The sequence below is a fragment of the Chiloscyllium plagiosum genome, unplaced genomic scaffold, assembly GCF_037043375.1.
Source record: "Chiloscyllium plagiosum isolate Xiang-an unplaced genomic scaffold, Cpla_swu_hap1 HiC_scaffold_23, whole genome shotgun sequence".
NCBI classification, from domain to species: domain Eukaryota; kingdom Metazoa; phylum Chordata; class Chondrichthyes; order Orectolobiformes; family Hemiscylliidae; genus Chiloscyllium; species Chiloscyllium plagiosum.
The window spans coordinates 59395714-59420029 of NW_028270161.1; the positions used below are offsets into that span (position 1 = coordinate 59395714).

The 24316-nt window shown below is 40.2% G+C and overlaps 1 protein-coding gene across 7 annotated transcripts in view; it reads right to left on the reverse strand.

The window, feature by feature from the left end:
- The window catches only part of cdk17 (cyclin dependent kinase 17), a 229258-nt gene that overhangs the window by 94160 nt on the left and 110782 nt on the right, over window positions 1–24316 (reverse strand). For 5 of the 7 annotated variants that reach the window (XM_087999735.1, XM_043713287.2, XM_087999731.1 and 2 more), the window contains one exon: window positions 11239–11406. The exons of 1 other annotated variant lie outside the window; for it this stretch is intronic. In XM_087999735.1, coding sequence (XP_087855861.1) covers window positions 11239–11406 — 168 coding nt within the window. Of the gene's footprint in view, window positions 1–11238; window positions 11407–21956; window positions 21976–24316 lie in introns of those variants that run through there. One more of the 7 variants, XM_087999736.1, reaches the window with a different exon arrangement.

Genomic DNA, 24316 nt, shown 5'->3' on the forward strand with positions numbered 1-24316 from the left:
TTTGTCCATGAATCATGGTTGGAAGTGAGAAATACCACAACTCCTTGGCCTTTACTACAGTCATGGAGAGGGATTGGAGCAGACAGTATGGAAAAGTATTTAATTGGGGGAGAAGGAATTATAATGTTATCAAGCAGAAACTGGGGAATATAAATTGGGACCAGATACTCTCAGAGAAATGCATGACAGAAATGTGGAGGTTGTTTAAGGAGGACTTGCTGAGAGTTCTGAATAGTTTTGTCCTACTCAGGCAAGGAAGGGATGGTAGGATGAAGGAACTTTGAATGACAAGAGATGTGGAACATCTAGTCAAGAGGAAGAAAGAAACTTACTTAAGGTTGAGAAAGCAAGGATCAGACAGGGATTTAGAGGGTTACAACGTAGCCAGAAAGGAACCGAAGAATGGATTTAGAAGAACTAGAAGGGGGCATGAAAAAGCGTTGGTGGGTAGTATTATGGAAAAGCCCAAGGCATTTTACACTTATGGAAGGAACAAGAGGATGGCCAGAATGAGGGTAAGTCCGAACAGGGATACTGAGGGAAATTCTGCCTGGAGTCAGAAGTGGTAGGGGAGATCCTTAATGAGTACTTTACTTCAGTATTCACTAGTGAGAGGGACCTTGTCGTTTGTGAGAATACCATGAAACAGGCTGATATGCTCGAATAGGTTGATGTTCAGAAGGAGAACGTGCGAGAAATTTTGAAACACACGAGGATAGGTAAGTCCCCTGCGGGATATACCAAGGTTACTACGGGAAGCAAGGGAAGAGATTGCTGCACCTTTGGCAATGATCTTTGCGTCTTCACTGCCCATTGGAGTAGTACCAGATGATTGGAGGGTGGCAAATATTATTCCTTTGTTCAAGAAAGGGAATAAAGATTTACAGGGTTAAGAAAGGACCCCCAACTAAATAAAAAATGGATAGATGTTAGAAAACAGGTAGATGGATCAGGAGCAAGAAATCTTAAAACAAGACAGTCGAAGCACTGATAAATATACTCCATGAGGTTAAAAGGGGATAGAATGAAAAGTTCTATGAATAAATTGAGAACAAACAAAAAGTTGTTATTTTTGACAACTATAAGTCTAAAATTAATTGAGGATTATGAGAAGCACCATGGGGAGATGGAAATTAAGATTACACAGACTGAAAGCTAATAACCTAAGGATTGCTCCCACTTCAAGTCATGATATCAATTCTATTTGGTCTCCTTAATATCACACTCTGTACATTAGGGGAATCATCTCCCTCAACTCTGGGATTCAGCCTTCATCCTTTTTTGGATAAAGGCTGTACTCAACAGTCCTGGCAGAACCCAAACTGAGCATTATTGAGCAGGTTACTGGTGACTAAGCATTCCTTGACAGCACTGTGAACACTTTAAATCATTTTGCTGATGATTGAGACTATACTGACAAATTTTCTATTGTTGCAGTTGCCCTGGAACAGCTTGGCTTGGGACAAAGCTAGTTCTAGAGCTCAAAGTATGCAGCCAGAATTTTGTCAGGATCTTAGATATATTCAGTGATCTCAGCTGTTCCACTTGTGGAGCAGACTGAATTGGCAGATGACTGGCACCTATTAAGATGTCAGGAGGCTGCCGAGATGGCACTTATGATTGACGGTGATAGTAAATATTTCAGCCTGGCATTTGGCAGAGGCATGCTGAGTTCCGTCATCACTGTGGATTACAGCCTCCTCACATTGTTCTCTATCACGATTCATGACTGGATTGTAGTGCTTTGCTCAGGTCATTTAGTTGTGGGATTGCTTAGCTTCATCCACAGTATAACACTTGAGTTGAGAGAAATCTGCATTGTGTTGTAGTCAGGTGTGGCTCTGGAAAAGCACAGAAGGTCAGGCAGCATCAAGGAGTAGGAAGTGTCGACATTCGGACATAAGCTCTTCATCAGGAATTTGGAGGGGCTGGGGGCAAAGGTAGCTGAGAATGTGATAGATGGATGCAGGTGAGGAGGTAATAGTGACAGGTCAGTGGGGAAGGTGGAGTGGATGGGTGAGAAGGAAGACGGATAGGTAGAACAGTTCAAGAGGATGGTGCCAAGTTGGGATCTGGTATGAAGTGGGAGGGGAGGGGAAATTTGGAAACTATTGAAGTCAATGTTGAAGCTGTGTGGTTGAAGGGTCCCAAGTCAGAAGATGAGGTGTTCTTCTTCCAGTTGTTGGGTGGCTTGGATTTGGCTCTGGAGGTAGCCCAGGACTTGCATGTTCTTAGGGGAGTGAGAGGGGGACTTGAGGTGGTCAGCCACAGGGTGATGGGGTTGTTTGGTGCATGTCCAAGAGATGTTCCCTGAACTGCTCCACAACTGCTCCTGATGTAGAGGAGACCACATCGAGAACAATGGACACAGTAGATGGATGTGCAGAAAAATCTCCGCCAGGAGGGAGCATTTCAGGGAACATCTCTGGGATGCCAACTTGCAGAGCGTTTCAGGGAACAACACAGATTGCCAACCTGCAGTGTTTCAGCAAACATTTCTAGGACACACACACCAAACAACCTCACCTGCAAACTTAACAGATGTCTTTTCATCTCCCACCCACCACCTAATTTAAGCTAAATTATTTATTTATTTAAGCTTAATTATTTATTTCACAAACAATAGGGACACAGCACTAATCTGTGTGGTATGCCTCTGGACACTAGCCTCCAGTCACACCAATAGTCTACTATCACAACTCTGTCTCTGCTACTAAGCCAATTTTAGATCCAACTTGCCAAGGTACCATCGAACCATGTGCTTTTACTTTCTTAATCAGTCTTTGACGTGGGATCTTGTGAAGTTCTTTATGAAATCGATATAAATGACATCAACTGCACCACCTTCAACTCCACACTTGGTCACCTCCTAAATAACCTCAACCAAATTTGTTAGATAGGAGGGGTTCTGGTCATAATTATTCAGTCATCTATAACGTGTAAGGTCTGTTGAAATATTAGGGGTGGCTATCCCTGCCTCTTTATGTGCCATCTCAGGCTTCCAGCTAACAATCCAATGCTCAGGGTTAGGAGTTTTGACCAACAGCAGAGCAATAGAATTATCATGGCTGATCTCCTCTCGGCCTCAACTCCATTTTCCTGCCTGCTCTTGCTAACCATTTATCATCTGTTTTAAATCTGCTACTCATTTATTCTAAAACCATGACTTCTTATTCTGAATTGCCCCATGAGGAAACATTCTTTCCTTTCTCCGTTAGCATCTTATATAGCTCAATTAATCTCTTGTCATTACAGGAATAGTGTCAGAAGACTGGAAGATAGCAAATGTTGTCCCCTTGTTCAAGAAGGAAAGTAGAGATAACCCTGGTAATTACAGACCAGCGAGTCTTACTTCATTTGTGGGTCAAGGTTTGTCAGAAAAGGTTATAAGAGATAGGATTTATAACAATCTAGAGAGGAATATGCTAATTAGGGATAATCAACATGGTTTTGTGAAGGGTAGGTCGTGCCTCACAAACTTAGAGTTCTTATTGAGGGTAAAGCCATTGATGTGGTGTACACGGATTTCAGTAAGGCGTTTGATAAGGTTCTCCATGGTAGGCTATTGCACAAAATATGGAGGCATGGGATTGAGGGTGATTTAGCGATTTGAATCAGAAGTTGGCTAGCTGTAAGAAGAAAGAGGGTGGTGGTTCATGGGAAATGTTCATCCTGGGAGTTCAGTTACCAGTGGTGTACCACAAGGATTATTTTAGGGTTGGCTGCTGTTTGTCATTTTTATAAGTGACCTAGATGAGGGCGTAGAAGGATGGGTTAGTAAATTTGCAGATGACACTAAGGTTGGTCGAGCTGTGGGTAGTGCTGAAGGATATTGCAGGTTATAGAGGGACGTAGATAAGCTGCAGAGCTGGGCTGAGAGGTGGCAAATGGAGTTTAATGCATAAAAATATGAGGCAATTTATTTTGGAAGGAGCAACAGGAATAAAAAGTACTGGACTAATGGAAAGAGTCTTGGTAGTGTGGATGAGCAGAGAGATCTCGGTGTCCATGTACACAGATCCCTGAGAGTTGATCCCTAGGTTGATAGGGTTGTTAAGAAGGCATATGGTGTGTTAGCTTTTAATAGTAGAGGAATTGCGTTTGGAGCCACGAGGACATGCTGCAGCTGTACAAAACTCTGGTGTGGCCGGACTTGGAATATTGCGTACAGTTCTGGTTACTGCATTATAGGAAGCATGTAGAAGCTTTGGAAAGCGTTCAGAGGAGATTTACTAGGATGTTGTCTGGTATGGAGGGAAGGTCTTATGAGGAAAGACTGAGCGACTTGAAGTTGTTTTCGTTAAGAGAAGAAGGTTGAGAGGTGACTTAATTGAGACAGAAAAGATAATCAGATAGGGTGGACAGTGAGAATCTTTTCCCTCGTATGGTGATGGCTTGCATGAGGGGACATAGCTTTAAATAGACACAGGATAGATGTCAGAGATAGTTTCATTACTCAGAGTAGTAGGGGTGTGGAATACACTACTTGCAACAGTAGTAGACTCGCCAAGTTTAAGGGCATTTAAATGATCATTGGATAAACCTAGATTCCCTACAGTGTGGAAACAGGCCCTTCGGTCCAACCAGTCCACACCGACCCTCCAAAGAGTAACCCACCGAGACCCATTTCCCTTTGACTGATGCACCTAACACTACGGGCAATTTAGCATGGCCAATTCACCTGACCTGCACATCTGTGGGAGGAAACCAGAGCACCCGGAGGAAACCCACGCAGACACGGGGAGAATGTGCAAACTCCACAAAGACAGTTGCCCAAGGCTGGAATTGAACCTGGGACCTTGGTGCTGTGAGGCAGCAGTGCTAACCACTGAGCCACCGTGCCGCCCCATACATATGGATGGAAATGGAACAGTGTCAGATAGATGGGCTTCAGGTTGGTTCCACAGGTTGGCGCAACATCGAAGGCCAAAGGGCTGTACTGCACTGTAAAGTTCTATGCTCATTCTTATAAACTCCAGAAAGTAAAGGCCTAAACTGCTCAATCTCTTCACAAGATAAAACCCTCATATCTGGAATCAATCCCATGAACCACTTCTGAATTACCCCCAATACAACTACATCCTTTCTCAAGAAAGGATACCAAATTGGAAGAAAAGCTCCAGGGTGCAGTTTCACGAATCCCTTGCATTGTTGCAGCAACACTTCCCTACTTTTATACTCTATTCCTTGAGCAAAGAATGTCAAAATCCCATTTGCCTTCCTCATTACTTTTCTGTGAAACATACATGAGGATACCCAAATCCCTTTGCACTGAAGCATTCTGAAGTTTCTCTCTATTTAGATAATAAATTGCCTTTCTATTCCTCCCACCAAAATGGATACTCTCACACTTAGCCACGTTAAACGTAAACTGTCAGATTTTGGCCTTTACATCCAAGTCATTATTATAGATTATAAATAGCTGGTGCCTGAGGACCAAACGCTATGCAACCCCACTAGTTATGTCTTGTCAAGATATAGGAGCAGAATTACGCCACCAAGTCTGTTCCACCATTCGATCATGGCTGATATATTTCTCAACCCCATTCTCCTGCCTTCCTCCCGTAACACTTGATACCCTTGCTGCTTAATAACCTATCTCTATCTTAAATACAATGACATGGATTCCACAGATTCACCATCCTCTGGTAGAAAAATAAGTCCTCCTCATCTCAATTGTAAAGGGTTGTCCCAACACTCTGAGGCTGTGCCCTTGGGCTGTCTCTCCAATAGTGGAAACATCTTGCCATGTCCACTCTATTCCGGCCTCTCACTATTTTGTAAGTTTCAATGAAATTCCTCCCTCCCCAATCTTTCTAAACTCCATTGAGTCTAAGAGTCCTCAACCACTCCTCATATGATAAGCCCTTTATCCAGAGAATCATTCTTGCAAAACTACTCTGGACCTCTCTAATGCCGTATAGCCTTCCTTCGACACAGAGCCCAAAACTTGATATTCCAAATGCAGTATGACCAGAGCTTCATGAAGCCTCAGCATACATCTCTGCTCTGTATTTTAGTTCTCTTGAAATGAATGCTAACATTGAATTTGCCTTCTTAACCACCAAATGAACCTGCATGTTAATCGTAAGAGAATCTTGAACTTGGACTTCCAAGTCCCTTTTCTCCACTTAGAAATTAGTCTCTGTCTCTATTCTTCCAACCAAAGTGCATAACCTCTCACTTTTCTGTATTATATTCCATCTGCAATTTCTTTACCCACTATCCTAGCTTGTCCATGTCCTTCTACAACCTCTCTACCTGTTCTCCAGCTTTGTGTCAACCAGAAAAAGATCCATTTATCTCAACTTTGATTTCTGTTGATTAGTAACCCCCTAACCGGCATAATCCTGCTCCCACATTCTCTATTCCCAAGCCCCTAGCCCAGGTCTTCAGCAGACTAGGTCCTGTACTTTGTTATTCTCTCTCATAGCTCTCTGCCTCTCGATTTTACACACTTCATAAATCATGTCTAACTGACTTTTTTAGTTTCTGATTTTTTGACTCAAGAACAAGAACACCTGTCTGGAGCCCTTGGTGAAAAATATTTGTTGTATATTATTCTTTGGGAACTTGGATTAGAAAATGCAGGAAAAATATATTAGTTCTCAGTTCTGTTTAAAAAGAAGTCTTCTTCACAAAAGTCAAAATCCTTTAAGTCCTGTGGACTAAAGATAGCTTTCCCAAGATTTAAGTGAGATAATTCAGTCAGCTAACTGGAGATTTATTTGCTGAATATTTACAAAGTTGAGTTTACAAAGTTGACTCTCAACTACTCTGAAATGGCTTAGAGAGCCAAACAATTCAAGGGCAAGTAGTAACAGGCAATAAATTACATGTCTACATCTCATACAAAAATAAAAAGAAAGATAGTCAGGGCCACTAGTAAGTTGAGTTCAGAAGAAAAGAGTCATCCTAGTGGAAGGGCAGTCCTGTAGTTTGTAGAAGTTTCCAGATCATTAGAGTTTAGTTTGTAGCAGTTTTCAGACTGTGAAGGTTAGTAGCAATCTCCTGGCTGTGAGAATGAAAAGTATCTCAGCCATCATAGCTGGAAAGAAGTCCTCAGGCAATTGGAGCCAAAAATAATTATTAAGTGATTTTAGCTGTCCAAGGAGAAGAGCTGGAAAAGATTAATTTGGGTAAGTAAAGAGTTGATGTGAGAACTTCGCTGGCATTGAGTTTTTATTGGATATTGCTAGGAAAAAGATTGAATTTATTTTGATAGGAGAAAGTGAAGACTGCAGATCAGTCAAAAAAGTGCGGTACTGGAAAGGCACAGCTGGCCAGGCAGCATCCGAGGAGCAGGAGAGTCGATGTTGAGCATAAGCACATTCCTCATGCTTTTCCAGCATCACACTTTTTGATTTTTTCTTTTTGCTGTACATGCTATTTCTGAATTGTCCCATATATTTATATGTCCTTTTTCCTTTTTGTAACACATTAATTTAGTTAAAGAAGATATCAGTTAAATGTGAATGTAAACTGCAAAAATAAAACTATGATTTCTCAAGCCAGATTTCAACACAAGAGCTCAGCATTACCGCCAGCTGGGATTGTAAAATCTTTCAGTATTTTGCTATGTTATAAACTATGTAATAAATGCAAGTTGTTGTTGCTAAGTGATAAGTCTTTGTCAATTCAGAGATAATTTCTGAGTGAAGAAAGATGGGTGTTATCGCACACGTTTATCACTTGGTAGAAAGGGGAGGGGCAGCTGGACCACGTCAAATTTTAGCCTTAACTAAAATCTAGTGATTTCAAATTCAGGACACAGAAACACTTCTGGAAAAATCAAACTGTATCCATCTAAAACTCTCACAAGTCAATCACTGCCATTGTCTGTTAACTATAACATTTTACGATGTTGTGACAAATATTCCGTAACTAATAACCTGTACTAGACACAACTGAATGGGTGCTTTTTTTTGGGGCTGCATCACCAATTCTGAAGGTAGTCAAAAACTAAAGTCACTCATTAAGCTTTTAAAAAAATCTTTCCACACTCTATTTGTACAACACTATCAGCAAGACCATTCTTCATAACTGGCAGGTCAAGATGTCCAAGTAATCCAAAATTATTAGGAAAATCACAGTAATGCATAAAAGATTTTTGTTTCAAACAGATTACTGAAAAAATATTACTTCCCAAACTATACTTCAGAAACCGGTATCATAGGACAGGTGGCCAAGTATCAGTCTCCCAACAATTAAGCTAAGACAGTTAAAACAGCATTTAAACCAAGTCATATCCATGTCCATTTTACTCAGATATCATAATATCAGTTATTTTAATTAGCTTTGACTAGCTAAAAGAAACACGAGTATTTTACTTTCAAACTTTTATAAGCAATTTTTCAAAACACACAATTTGGAGCTGTTAAGAGTCAACACGGCCTGTCACATATCAGCAAGGGCATCCTGATGTTTTCATTCCCGAAAATACCCTGTGACTAAGAAGTTATTTGAAGAGTTGAAAATTTTCACAGCCAGGTATGACATTACATGCATATGTATTCAAATTAAGTCAGTGAACAGTATTCACTTTAATTTAAAACAAAATGGATGTAGAATTTAGTGAGAATATAGCTTTTCAAAATGTGATTCACGCTTGAATTTTTTAATGTTATCTAGTCAGACATGATGTGTTTTCAATTATTTCGTGGAATAAAATAAGCTTCATGAAAAGATGTACATGTAAGTATTTTGCAGGTAAAACCTAAAGTATTTAAGAGTGAACTATTATCATTTGTTTATATGTGTTTTAAAAATCAAAACAGACTACAGCTTTAAACATCATGGGATGAAGTTCAACCCTGGTACAATTAATATCACAGAATCATACAGTGCTGAAGCAGGTCATTTGGCCCAGCGAGTCCACACTAGCCCTCGGGCGAGCAGCAACACACCCAGACCTATCCCCTACCTATCCTTTCCCATGGCTAATCAACTTAGCATGCATATCCCTGGACATGAGGGACAATTTACCATGGCCGATCCCCCTAAACTGCACATCTTAGGAGGAAATGTAAGCACCTGGGGGAAATCTAAACAGACAGAGGGAGAATGTGCAAAATCCACAAAACCTTCACCAAGGTGGAATTCCGTGAGGTGAGAAGCTGTACTAACCACTGAGCAACCATATTTCAGGAGCAGAATAATCTACTGAAATTAATCTTTTCATGTTATACCAATTAACTGAACCAGTTTTAGTACTAAAGTGCTTGTCACTTCAATCTAATATTATTTACCACATAGTCCCGTCTAAAAGTTACAATTTAATTTTCACACAAACATAATTCATCAGATTTAAAATAAATTCCTACTTTAAACTTATTGTCTAATAAATCGCAAGACAGAATAACACTGTCTTCCATAATGCACAGCAATGGTATTTCAAGAGAAATAGCAGTTCTATCTGTTTGTACTCAAAAAGATTATATGATTTTGATTATTCCATTAGAGGCATTCAACTGTAACGAAAGGGATGGCAGAATAGATTGAAAGACTTTCCCATTGGAACCAATATGTAATAGCACTTATGTATTCCATTGATTCAGATGGTGACTATAAAGGTTTTTGTTCCTCCTCACTAAATAGAAAGATAACAAAAAACGGGATGTGGGCATTGCTGGTTAGGCCAGCATTTATTACTCATCCTTAATTGCCTAGGAGAAGATGGTGGTGAGCCATCTTATTAAACTGCTGCAGTCCATGACGTACAGGGATTCCCAGAGTGCTGTTTGGGAGGGAGTTGTAGGATTTTGATCCGTCAACATTGAAGGAACAGTGATAATAATCCAGAGTCAGGATTAAATGCGGCTCAGAAGTGATGTGCATGTATACATCTGCTGAGCTTGCCCTTCTGGACAGTAGAGGATTGGATTTCAAGGTCGCTGTCAGAGGAGCCTTGGTGAGTTACTGCAGAGCATTTTCTAGATTATTCACACTGCATCACCGTGCATGGTGGTAAAATGAGTGAATGTTGAAGGTGCCATCTGGCTGCTTTGCCCTGGATGGTGTCAAACTTGTTGGATCTGTTCTCATGAAGGCAAGTGCAGGGTATTCCATAACACTCCAAGCTTGTGCTTTATAGATAGCAGGCAGACTGGGGGATGGGAGGTTAGAATTATATGGCACAGAAACAGATCCTTTGGCCCAACTTATCCATGCCAACCAGGTTTCTGAACTATTATCATTTGCCTGCATTTGGTCCATCTCCATCTTTCCTAATTATGTACCTGCCCAAATGCTTTTTTTAAATGTAGTTTTGCTTGCCTCTACCACTTCATTTGGCAGCTCATTCTATTTAAGCACTATCCTGTGTAGAAAGATTGCCTCAGAGCCCCAGGCCTGCTTTCGTAGCCACAGTATTTATATGGTTGGTCCCATTCTCTCCTGATGGAGATAATTATTGCCTTCACTTGGCAAAAATGTTGCTTGCCACTTGTCAGCCAGAGCCAATATTGTGCCAGGTCATGATAGATATTACACTGCTAAATATTTACATAATATTACCAAACTTCTCAATCCTACCTGTGAAATTAATGCACATAACATTTTGGCCCATGAAAATTTATATTACTTATGATCAGCCCCCCTCGTCCCAAAAACTGCCTTTAGAAGCAGGCTTTCATTACAGAATTTTCAGTCAAAGTACTTTTTCCAAAAGGTTCATGCAAAAACTTTTCCAGCCATAAGTTCACTTACTGGATTCCTATTGTAAATCTGAAATAATGCAATCTTTAGAATACATTATTGTAAAACATTTTGAAAAAAACATTGACATTTACAAACTATATCCTTTCTCAATTCAACCTAGATAAATAGATAGTGTTCTTGCAAAATTTTGAAAGTCAGCTTTAACTCCAATCGATTTCAAGTTTGTTTCACAAAGTTATTCTTTGCTAGTTTTAAAAAAAAAGTAGCTTTGGGGATGAGTCAACTTTAAACTACAATATATAGTTACTACATCTGCTAATCTAACAGATATATATCACTCAATAATTTTACTAGCACTCACCTGGAAGACTGGAAGTTAGACTTTGTAAAGTAATGCAGAAGTAATCATGCAGAAAATAACTCCAAATAAATATTATTTTACAATAATTTTGTAGTAAATAAAATATGCATTAAAAATCAAAAAGATAACAAACTACCTCATGCACAAAACAATTCAATACTGTGCAAAACATTAAGGTGTAACAAAACTGTACAGACAGACAATCTCTTGGTAATCACCTAGTCTACCACCACCATTCCTGGGCATGGAAATGAAAGAGCCGAGGCTCCCACCAATCACGCTATGGGGTCTCCGCAGTGGGGGCTTTTTGAAAGAGCCCGTGTACTGGTGGAGAAAGGAGTGCATACTGTGCGATGTTGCAGGCCTGCCGTTCTTCACAATTGGCTCTGATTTTTGAAAGCCAACGGTTTTGTCCCAACGAGGTATCCATAAAGCAGAAACAGATCAGAAGGAAAGGTAAAATGGGTGGTTGATTGAAAGAAAGAAAAAAAACAATATAAACATACTGTTTGGTGTCTGACAGGTAATGCACTGTGCTTCAGTATATTAGTATATTCAATAGCAAGAGAAACTCCACTTCGTATCAATATAATTGCATTTAAACATACTGCTGTTACGTCAACAGTAGCTGAACTTTTTAAAAGCTACATAAATGTCAAATATGATCAAAGTAGAATAAATCTCACTTCACCAATAAAATCATTAGCTCTGAACAGTCTTGGTTACAAAAGAGAATATCAAAGAGGCAATTAGTTCTCAAGAAAGCGCACTGTTGAGCACATTGTTCCAAATCAAAAAATTGTAAAAGTTTTCAGAAACCTTTGTCATAATTTGGCTGCTGGTAGTTGTTTTGAAATAACTAGTTCTTAGACAACAATTTTCTTCAAGCTTCAAGTTTATTATATAAATTATTTATGCCCAAGATAAAAATGTTCAACTGCAGCATTGCCATGACATCTACTAAATACAGTTCGGTTTAAAACTATCCATTCTATGTATAGTTATATTCATTCTGGTTATAATCAGAAGTATCTTTAAGTGGGTGAGGGAAGGAGGAAGAGAAAATAACAGATTTTCTGAAATGGCAACTTAACTGCAAGACAAAATATTAATGGACATCTTTGTTGATTTATTATGAAGGTATTCAATACTTCTCTTGGATCAATAATAATTTTTATTTTAGGAAGAAAGATTTCCAGTGTAGATCGTTTAGGCTGAGTTCAGTGCACTCCTGGTGTGTTTACCTGAGCTTTCACAACTTCATTTTTGTACTTACAAAGAATTAGAACAAACTTCACTAAAATACCACTGTCAAAGGAAGTTTTAGCAGATAAAAGGGATTTGATAGAATAAGAATGGCGAGTTCTATGTAGTTTGCAGAAGCATCAATCATTGGAATGGAAGCAACATTTGAAAATGGCTCGCTCCATCTGCGGCACTGTAATCCCTTGAACTGGGATACAGTGGCACAAGGGGTTCAAAAAACCTAATGGGGAAAGAAAGGTGAATGGCATAACACTTTCAGAAGCTAATGCATGTACACTTTGCCCCAGTATTCTCATTTACAGTTTCCTTCAGACCAACAATTTTGCAGTGACACTAATGTCTATGTCTCATTCTCTCTCCAGACACCTATCTTCTCAAATGCCACCCATCTGAACAGCCAGTCCTCTCTCTTACCCTCATCTTATTTTGCCTCAAACCTCAGTCGATCCTTTACAATTCCCTCCAGAAAAGTGATTTCTTTCAGAAATAACATTTGATTTCTCTTAGATACATTCTGCATAGAAGAGGTTCTTCACCTCATCAAATCTGGGCTGACTTAACAACAGTAATCTCACTTTCCAGCACTTGGCCTATAGGCTTGAATGTTGACATTTTGAATTCTCATCCATATAACTTTTGAAAGTTATCAGGTTTCCTGCCCCAAACTACCATCCCAGGCAGTGCATTCCAGATTCCCACAACCCTCTGGGCAGAAAGAATTTCCTCAAATCCCCTCCACACCTCTTGTACTTCACCTTAAAATTATGCTTCCTCATTATTGCCTTCTTCTCTAAGGGGAAAAGTTGCTTCCTATCCATCCTCTTCATAATCGTATAGACCTCTGTCAAATCTCTCTTCAGCTTTCTCTGCTCCAAAGAAAACAACCCAAATCTAGCAAGCCTTTTTTCACAGCTAAAATGCACCAGCTGAGGTACCAACCTGGTAAATATTCTCTACAGCTCCTCCAGCACAATCACATCCTTACTACTGTAAGGTGGCCAGAACTAATACAGTTCTTCAGCTGTGGGCTAACTAAAATTTTGTACAGCTCCAACATAACTTCTTCACTGTCATAATCTATGCCACAAAGCCTTCAAAAACAGCTTCTGCACCATTGATATGGTAGATCAAACTCCCTGGTTTATTTCTAACACCCTTCAGTACTCTGGCATGTTCCCTGTTGCCAGACAGGAATTAAAAGAGTGTTTCAAAGTCCTCACAATTTCCTCCCACAATGACCTAGATAAAACACAACCAAATCTGGGGATTTGGACACTTTCAGGCCCACCCAACCTCCAATACTGCCTCACTCCCTAGATTAAATCTGCTCAGTAACCCCTCAGTCCTGCTTTCTGAATTCAGTACCTACATCCTCCTTTTCCCAAGTGAAGGCAGATGTGCTATATTCATTTAACACTCTACTAATGTCCTCCAATTTCATACTTCCCCTTTATATATATTTTTTCAGATTCTCAATAATTTTACCCACAAGTGTTTTCTCTTACCACTTCTTTGCTTGTCGAATTGCTTTCTTAAAATCCCACACCACAGATAGTGGGTAACCATTGTTCAATGAAACTTAGACTTAAATTGAAACCGCATGTGTGAAAGGTTGGGTAGGCCATTTGAAAATTTGTGCTCTTATAACTTGCTCAGAGGTCCGTATCTACTTCTCCATTGCCAGCTGTTGTTGGGACCTATAATACATACTGAACAATGGGGCTGCCTCCATTTTATTCCCTAGTTCTACCCACAGACTCATTTGAAGCTATCATCTCTCCTTACCACTTTAATTGATTCCGTAAAATGCAATACCGCTTCTTTTACATTCTCCTGTCTCACCAAAAGATCCCACAGCGTATACTGTGTCCCTAGTGTACTAACACCTGCTGAGCTAGTTGAAACTTCTTTCAATAGCATGAGTAAATCCACCCACAAGGATGTTGGTTCTATTCTAGCTCAAGTGAAGACTGTCCCACTTGTACAGACCCCAGACCCACCTTCCTCAGAAAGGTCCCAGTGATCCGTGATTCTAAAACTCTCCCTTCTGCACCAACTCTTCAGCCACGCATTCACCAGCCCTATTTATTATGTCTGTACTCATGAGTTCTTCTTGCAGGAAAAGACAGTACACAACGTCAGGGTGTGGCAGAGAACCAGGATGGTCCCCAGTGATAGTTAGTGTAATGGCTTTTTGGTAATAATTCATACAAATCCAAAGAACTGATTGTCTACTTATGGACACTTTGTTGGGACTATTGCCTAGAATTGGATCTGTGTAGCCACTGTCTACGGTTGCAAAGAAAACAGCTAATATGGTTGTTTGTATGCACCTGCTCCTTTGTCAAAAATCAGAGGCAGAATGTTATAAGCTGCTCGCAGACTGCAGTAAAAACTGACATCAAGGTGAGTAAAGTCCATGAAATGACTTCCAACAGTTGGATCTCTGAACAAGTTCTATGAGCACAAATTTTCAAATGGCCTACCCAGCCTTTCACATATGCACTTTCAGTGTAAGTCTAAGTTTCATTAAACAATGGTTCCCCACTATCTTCTCATTGCTGACCCTGGTGAACTTTGTGAGCGATTAAAGCCAAACTGTTAGGGTAAGTCTACAATTAACTGACTGTGTAAGTACTGAAATAACTTAACTGAAATAAATACAGCAGTTTTTTTGTTTGCTTCTGAAAAACAAGTTTAGAGGCTCTAAACAACATACTGGAATCACGGAAGTGGCTGGGATCATAACCCACCTGTACTTAATGTGGGGGTTTTCAGCATCTACCACACACTCCATCTTGGCAGTTAAAATTCTGCCCATGAGAAGTGCAGCAGTGGAGTCCAGCAGCTTCACCACACTCTCTTGAAGAGGAAATGTATCCATGCCGTTTGACAAATAGCGATCATTTTTAAAAAAAAGTGAATTATTCACTTAAAGTTACTACCGCATTCATGACCCACAGTAATATTTATCCAAATTAGGCTACTTAAGTTTGTTGGAAATAGTGAGGAGGGCAGATGCTGGAAAGTCAGAGTTGACAAAGTGGGGAGCTGGAAAAAGCACAGCAGGACTGATGAAAGATTCTGGCCTGAAACATCTTCTATCCTTTTCCTCTGGTGCTGCTTGATCTGTCGTGCTTTTTCCAGCTCCACACTTTATCTACTACTTGAGTTTGTTGTTGATCTTATTGGGAGACTTAATCAGTGACTTGCTTTATTCTAGCCAGCAAAGTACAATGTACTCAACAGGTCAATTTATTTTGGTTTGAATTCAAGAGGTTTTCTGTAACATTTTTAAATACAATTTTCCTGTTTACATTTAATAGTTGAAGTAACAGTTTACGGCTATTCAGCAGTATCAAATGTTCCTTTTTACACCTATGGAGTAAACATGAAATTAGCATTTTAGCTTTGTGGGTCACACAGAACAACTATTACCCAGGGCAAGAATTTCACAGAACATTAAAACTCAGCATCCAGCTTACTGGCTCATTAGGTTTTAGCAAATTCTAAGAACACCATTTTCCAGTAACTGGGAACTCATTGCTTAAAAGGGGACTCCTAACAAGTGCTTTATAGAATAAAAGAATACTGAAAAAGTTTACTCAGTAGTTAAGTTCTGGATTATTAATTTGATATTGTAAGTATTTTAAAATGACAAATGATTTTATAGTTTGGTGAGATGCTGCAAAAATTAGTCTTGCCTCCTTCTTCATATCAACTACCTTTAAAATAACACTGAGTAAGTTTCCTATTATGGGAGGAGGAACAAAACTAGAATTTGAACAGAACATGTACTAAGATAGATGCAGGTAATTTGATAGAGCTTTAAACTTTAGACAATAGAATGCTGCAAGGTTTCCTACTTGTATTCATTTCTGCACACCAGAACAGCTAAGTTTCTTCTTCAGAGAGGAGTAGGAGAGAAAGATGAAAGAATTTAAGGAGCTTCTTAACAAGGAAAGGGAGAGGCAAAAAACAAAATAAAACTCTATGGACATTTTTACTGTTGAGGACTAATGATACAGGGAGACAGTAAAATAAAATATTTTTGCTACAGATGGGATGGGGTAAATAATAGAATTTATGAAATATAGGAGCAGGAATATGCCATTCAGCCTCTCAAATCATTTATCTAAATTGTGAAGTGTTAAGGCCCCAGTTCCATCATTCTATTAGATTGTAATTTATTCTGTATCACAACCTTACTATGGATGTACTGTACTTCAGATTTCCAGAAGGCATTTGGTGAGGTGGTACAAGAATATTATTGCATAAAATAAAAGCTCAAGGTGTAGAGGGTGACATATAAGCATAGATGGAAGGCTGCTGGCTAACAGGAAGTCGACTGCAAGTATAAATAGGTCTTACTGCAACTGTTCAAGGTATTGCTGAGACCACATCTGGAGTACTGAGAGCAGGTTCAGTCCCCTTAGGAAAGGGATATTTAGGAAAGGAATATTTAGGAAAGGAAAGATATTATTTCACTGAATGCAGTTCATTAGGATGAACTCCAGTACCCAGGGATTGTCTACCAGCAAAGGCTAAACAGGTTTGTGACTCTTATTTCTGAAGTTTAGAAGTATGAGGGGTAATCTTATTGAAACATACAGAATTCTTAAGGGGTTTAATGGGGTAAATGCTGAGAGGATGTTTCCCCCAAGAGAAAGTCTAGGACAAGAGGGCATAGTCTTAGAATAAAGGAGCTCAATTTAAGATTGAGATGAAGAGACATTTTTCTTAGAGGATTGTCTCTCTTTGGAATTCTTTGCCACAGAGAGGTGAGGGACAGAGACCTTGCACACAGTTCTTCTATAATGAGATGGTTGCGTTCTTGGGTAACCTCACGTTATAGAAAATTTGTGCTTTAGAAACAGCGCTTATAGTGTTGGCGATGTAATCATGTTACAGCCAACATATATTTTAAAGCATCCCCAATTCTTCTATTGCGTTATAGCAAATGCGCATTTACAAAACACAAGTTATAGTAGAATACCTGTATATTTAACATTGAGAAAGATAGATCTTGACCAATAAGGGAAATTAAGGATTAAGGGGAAAACACAGAGGATGTGAGGAATGTCAGATCTGCTATGATCCTATTGAATGTTGGGCAAGTTCAAGGGACTGAATGGCCTACTCTTGTTCCTATTTCTTTTGGCTGGCAGGGTGGTAAAAACAGTGTGTCACAGGAGTTTGAGTGTGTCAAACTGGGGCCTCAACTCTGTCCAAATCATTTATATAAATTGCAAAAAGGTGCCAAAGATATGGTAGCTAAGTTTGTTGATGATACAAAGACAAGTAGGAAAGCGAGGTGAGAGGAGGAAATAAGCCTACAAAAAGATACAGATAGGTTGACTATGCAAGACCTAGCAAATAATTATGTGGGGAAAATGTGAAATTGTCTATTTTGGCAGAAATAATAAAAAAAAGCACTGATCTAAAAGCACTCTGAGTTGCAGAAATGTTGGAGTGTCCTTGTGCAAGAGATGCAGAAAATTGGTAAGTAATCAGGGAAGCTCAGAGAATGTTACATCTTATTGAAAGGGAAATTGAATGTAAGAGGAGGAGAATTATGCTTCAATTATGTGGATGGTGTTGTAGCACAGATGTTAACTTTGGTGCCTCACAGTGCCATGGACCCCTGTTTGATTCCAGACTTGGGCAGCTGTTAATGTGGAGATTTCACATTCTCCCTGTGTCTGTTTGTTCCTCTCACAGTTTTTGAATATTTTTAAGGCAGAAATAGATAGGCTTTGGTAAGCAAGGGAGAAAAGAGTTCTTAGGGGTAAGTGGGAATGTGGAATTGAAATTAGAATCAGATCAGCCACGATCTAATTAGATAGTAAAGCAGATTTAAGGGCAGAGATGGCTTATTTAAATTAAAATGTGCAAAACTCTGCCTTAAACTATATACCCTTTTAAGAACAGATGCAAAGATTTCCAACTGAGGGAAAATATTTTGCTTTACTTCTGTTTCAAATCAGTGACTTTTTTTAAAAAATAGTATCTGTTATTTTTAGATGTCCCCATTAGAGGAAACATCCTCTATTCTATTCTCCTTTTCTTTAGCATTTTCCTGACTCTCCTTTGCAGTATTCTAAAATTCTTACAAAATGACCTCTTTGGCTCTGACCAAATGACTTTGCAACCCCGGTGATTTCAGCCTCCATCTTGACTCATGGTGTTTTCTCTCTCTCACATAAGTTCACCTCCCGCTTATGCTCCCCAAATCTCTCCTTTCATGTAAACTTTCCAATCCATTTAAATTGATCTTGTCATCTCATGTTCCTGCCAAACTAATTGCATTGATTATAGAGGCCACCCATCTCTGATCACTTATTTTTATTACTCTCCACTCATATCCCCATTTAGCTTTCCCCAACTCCACCTCCCTGCTAATCCTTGTATTTCTCTCTACCCATGTTTCCAATCACTTATAAATGCATTTTCAAAAGACCAACTGTCTTGCCTTTGTTTCCCATTTATCACATTTCTGCAGCTACCATTTATGCTTGACCTTTATTTCTAATTATTAATGCCCGATAAAACCATTACTCATTCTCACCCTGGCCGTTCCCTTCGTATGGCATGCAGTTCTGCTACTATAAGTGCATGAAATGCATTTCTGGTACCACGGGTTTAGGCATTTACTGTCAGATCTGGCGAAAGCTCATTGTAAATTGGACTTCAGTGGAACAGGATGTGAGTACAGGAGCAAGGATATTTTATTGCAACAGCACAGGGTCATGGTGAGACCATACCGGGAGTACTGTGCCTCGCGTTAGTCTCCCTACCTAAGAAAGATTATTTGCCATAGAATGAGCGCACAGGAGGTTCACCAGCAGATTAATGAAATGTAGTACAAGGAGAGATCGGGTTGACTAGGTCTGAGTTTACTGGAGTTCAGAGAAATGATTGGGAACCTCGATTATCCAAAGGACGTGGGCGGGGAGTATTTCATTCAGTTAATCAAATGCCGGATAACATTGTTAGCCAAGCATCAGGAGCTTGTGATCTTGTTCAGATAATCCAAAATTCAGTTAATCGAATGTCAGCTAATCGAGGTTCCTCTGTATATAAAATTCTGACAAGGCTATACAGAAATTTTGCAGGGATGATGACCTGGCTAGGGCCTCTAGAACACGGGGTCATGGTCTCAGAATGCAGGGTCAGCTATTTAGAACTGAGATGAGGAGAAATTTCTTCTCTCAGAAGGTGAACCTATGAAATTTTCTCCCACAGATGTGGATACTAAGTCACTAAATATATTTAAGAAAGAAATATAGATTTCTCAACACTAAAGGTATCGACGGGTCTGGGGAGAGAGCAACATGATCTTGAGATGGAGAATCAGCCATTAGATTAGATTAGATTAGATTAGATTACTTTACAGTGTGGAAACAGGCCCTTCGGCCCAACAAGTCCACACCGACCCGCCAAAGCGCAACCCACCCATACCCCTACATTTACCCCTTACCTAACACTATGGGGAATTTAGCATGGCCAATTCACCTGACCTGCACATCTTTGGACTGTGGGAGGAAACCGGAGCACCTGGAGGAAACCCACGCAGACACGGGGAGAATGTGCAAACTCCACACAGTCCGTCGCCTAAGGCGGGAATTGAACCCGGGTCTCTGGCGCTGTGAGGCAGCAGTGCTAACCACTGTGCCGCCATGATCATCTTGATGTGCAGATCCAGATTGATGTGCTGAATGGCCTGCTCATTTTTCTAAATTCCACATTCTATGGGTGAGAAAGCACTATTGGCTTCTGTTCTCCTCTGTTGAAACTACTCTATTCCGTCTTCTTTTCTCTCCTCCAAATCTTCTCAAACCTCTTGCCCATCTCCTTTGACCACACTTCCAGTAATGTGCACTAAATTCTGTGTTTCTCGTTAGCAGATGCCCAATTGCTTCCCTACTGCCATGGCCTGTATTTGAATCCTTCTTTAGTTTCTCTCCTATTTCCTCTTATCCACTCTCTTAACTCATCTAGGAGACTAATACCTTAATCGCTTGATCCCAATACCACTAAATTTGCTTTTAGTTAGCTGTTATCATTAATATTCAGCTGCCACCTCTCTCATTTTTAAAATTCTATAATCCTATAAAAACAAACAAATTTATCCTCCCAAACTTCAGCCTCCTTTTCTTCTCCAAAGTCCTTACACACATGTTGCCATTCCCAAATATGTTCCAATTACTCCCAGAATTCAATGTTTGAATCATTAATAACAACAATTTTGGTCCTACAATAGTATCAAAATAGCTCTCAAAATCACTGTGATATTTAATGTCACAGCGACAAAGATAAACTTACCTTGCTCTTCTTTCTTGCCTTGTCTTTGACTTCAACAGTCTCTACTGTCTTGCGTGGGTGGGACAGCTTTCATCTAGTTCCAGATTCTCTAACTGAAGCCAGAGAATAACTTGATGTTGCCAGGGTTGGAGGATCTGAGCTACAGGAAGAGGCTGAACAGGCTAGGGCTGTTTTCCCTGGAGCAACGGAGGCTAAGGGGTGACCTTTATAGAGATTTACAAAATTATGAGGGGCATGGATAGGATAAATAGACAAAGTCTTTTCCCTGGGGTCGGGGAGTCCAGAACCAGACAGCATAGGTCGAGGGTGAGAGGGGAAAGATATAAAAGAGACCTAAGGGGCAACTTTTTCATGCAGAAGGTGGTACGTGTATGGAATGAGCTGCCAGAGGATGTGGTGGAGGCTGGTACAATTGCAACATTTAAGAGGCATTTGGATGGGTATACGAATAGGAAGGGTTTGGAGGGATATGGGCCGGGTGCTGGCAGGTGGGACTAGATTGGGTTGGGATATCTGGTCGGCATGGACGGGTTGGACCGAAGGGTATGTTTCCATGCTGTACATCTCTATGACTCTATTTTCTCTTCCACACCATTACTACTGGTATTGCAACAATCTATCTGGGGTCCCTCTCCTATTTCTCATTTTCATACCGTCCCAGGGTAACATCATCTAAAAACGCTACATTAGTTTTCACATGTATGCTAATGAAGCCAGCTCCACCTCACTACCACCTCTCTCAGTTCTTCTACGCTAAATTTTAGACTTATTACTTGACATCCAGTATTAAATTATCAGAAATCACTACCAATTAAAGTTTGGGAAGACTGAAGCCACGATCCCTCCCAGCCATAAACAAACCAGAACATCACCTTACCTTCATCACCACTAGGTCAAAATCCTGGAACTCTCCACAAAACAGCACTTTGGGCATACTTCACAAGGCCTGCAGAAATTCTAGCTCATGTCAGGGTCAAGTATGAGACCAACTCGTGAACAATCTACTTCAGCTTTTTACAGTTATCAGGAAGACAGGTGGAATGGAGTCTATGGCAAAGGTTTTATTCTTCCTAATATTTAGTTGAAGCAAAGTTTGAAAACATAGTGTTACAAGCATGAAACCCAGCTGAAGGAACAAAAAGGGTAGTCTCGACATGATTAGATTTATTCACAGAATGAAACCTGCTGTCAGTTAGCAACCTTGGATGGATGATAGCTTGTGAAACATATCTGAAATTAGCTTTTGTCACTTTAGCCTTAAAGATGGTCATAGAAAGAATGATTTTCTTTAAACAAGATTCTCTCACACAAATATCTATCTACTACATATACTGCTTTTACTCACTTTTTTTTAGAAAAATTCAGTCATATGAGGTAGGTATTGCTGGCTGGGCCAGTAACTGCTGCATGTTCCTCGATACTCATAAGATGATGGTGGTGAGCTGCCTTTAAGCTACTGCAGACTCTGTGTTGTAGGTAGACCCACAATGCCATCAGGGAGGGTATTCAAGGGTGCTGACCCAATGACATTGGCAGAATGGTAATATATCTCCAAATCAGAATGGAGAAGTGTTTTTGAATGTGCTGTGTTCCATGCATGTGCTGTTCTTGTTCTTCCGTATGGAAGGGATGATGAGTTTGGAAGGTGCTAAGAATCTTTGGTGAATTTCTGCAGTGCATCTTGCAGATGGTGCACTACCACTATGCAATTGGAGGAGGGAGTGGAGGTTTGTGGGTGTTGTGACAATCAAATGGATTGCTTTGTCCTGCATTGTGCCAAACTTTGATCATTGTTGAAGCTGCACTCATCCAGGCAAATAGGGAGTGTTCCATCACATACCTGATGGCGCCTTGTAGATGGTGGACAGGCTTTGGGAAGTCAGGAGGTGTTTTATTCACTGCAGCTTCCATGCCTCTGACCTGTTTTTAGCATCAATGTATTTTTATGGCTAGTACAGTTCAGTTTCTGGTCAATGGTGACATCTAGGAATGTCTCTTATAGGAGATGATAATTTCTTGGCGTGTGTGTGGTGTAAATGTTACTTGCTACATTTCAGCCCAAGCCTGGATATTATCCAGATTTTGGTGCATTTGGACATGGACTGCTTTATTATGTGAGGAATGGGGACATGATAATGAACATTTTGGAATCATCAGCAAACGTTGCCACATCTGACGTTATGCTAAACGGAAGGTCACTGAAGAAGCTGTTTAAGAATAGTTGGGCCGAAGACACTATCGTGAGGAACTCCTGCAGTAATGTCCTGGAGTTGAAATGATTGGCCTCCAACAACCACAATCATCTTCCTTTGAGCCAGATGAGATTCCCATTGACTCCACTTTTGCTAGTGCTCCTTAATGCCACAATCAAGTTCAGCCTTGATGTTGAGAGCAAAAACTCTCATCTCCCCTCTGGGAGTCAGCTCTTTTATCTACATTTGAACTGAGGCTGTAATAAGGTCAGGAACTGGGTAGCCCAGGCAGAAACAAAATTGGGTATCAGTGATCAGGTTATTGCTGATTAGATGCAGCTCGATAGCACTGCTGTTGATACCTTCCATCACACTACTAATGATGGAACTGTTTAATGCAGGTGGTCACTGATCAGTTTGGACTTGTTCTGCCTTCTGTGTATAGTACACACCTGACAGACTTCCACATTGTCAGGTAAATGCCAGTATTGTACCCTTAATGGAACAGTTTGGCAAGGGACGTAGCAAGCTCTGGAGTACAAGACTTCAGAACTATTGCTGGAATGTTGTCACGGAGCATAGTCTTTGCAATATTGAGTGCCTCCAACTGTTTCTTAATAGGATGTGAAGTGATTTGATTGGGACAAAGGCTGGCAATTGTGATGCCAGAGACCTCTGGAGGTGGATGAAATGGATAATCCACTTGGCAGCTCTGGCTGAAAACTGCTTCAAATGCTCTGGTCTTATTTTTAACACTGATGTGCTGGGTATCAGTGAGAATGGGAACGTTTGTACAGCCCTCTTTTCCAGTGATTGCTTACTTGTCCAACACCACTGGATGTTGCAGAACTGCAGTACTTAGATTTGATCCATTCGTAATAGAATTGCTTTACTTTATCATTTAGTGCTGATGCTGTTTGGAATGCAGATAGTCTTGTTTTGTAGCTTCCTCAGGTTGACACCTCTTTTTATAGTATGCCTACTGTGCACATGGCAAGCCCTCCTGCGCACTCCATTGAACCAAGGTTGATTGCAAGGCTTTACGGTAATGGTAGACTGGGGGAATTTGCTGGTCCATGAGGTTGCAAATATGTTGGAATATAATTCTGCTGCTGTTGGTGGCCACAATGCCTCATGTATGCTCAATCGAGTTGCTAGATCTGTTCTAAGTTCAATTGATTTAGCACAGTGATAGTGCTACTCAACATAATATAAAGTACCCTCAATGTCAAACTTTGTCTCCACAAGGACTGCACAGAGCTCACTCCTACTGGTGAGGATAAGGTCAAGGATGCTTTTCCCCCTTGTCAATTCCCTCAGCATCTGCTACAGACCCAGTCTCGCAGAAGTGTTCTACAGAACTTGGCCAGCTCTATCAAACTTGCTGGTTCTGAGTCACTCTCAGTGGTGGACATTGAAATCCCCACCTAGAGTCCATACTGTGTCCTTGCCACTCTCAATTATTCCTCCAAGTGCTATTCAATATGGAACAGCACTGATTCATCAGCCATGG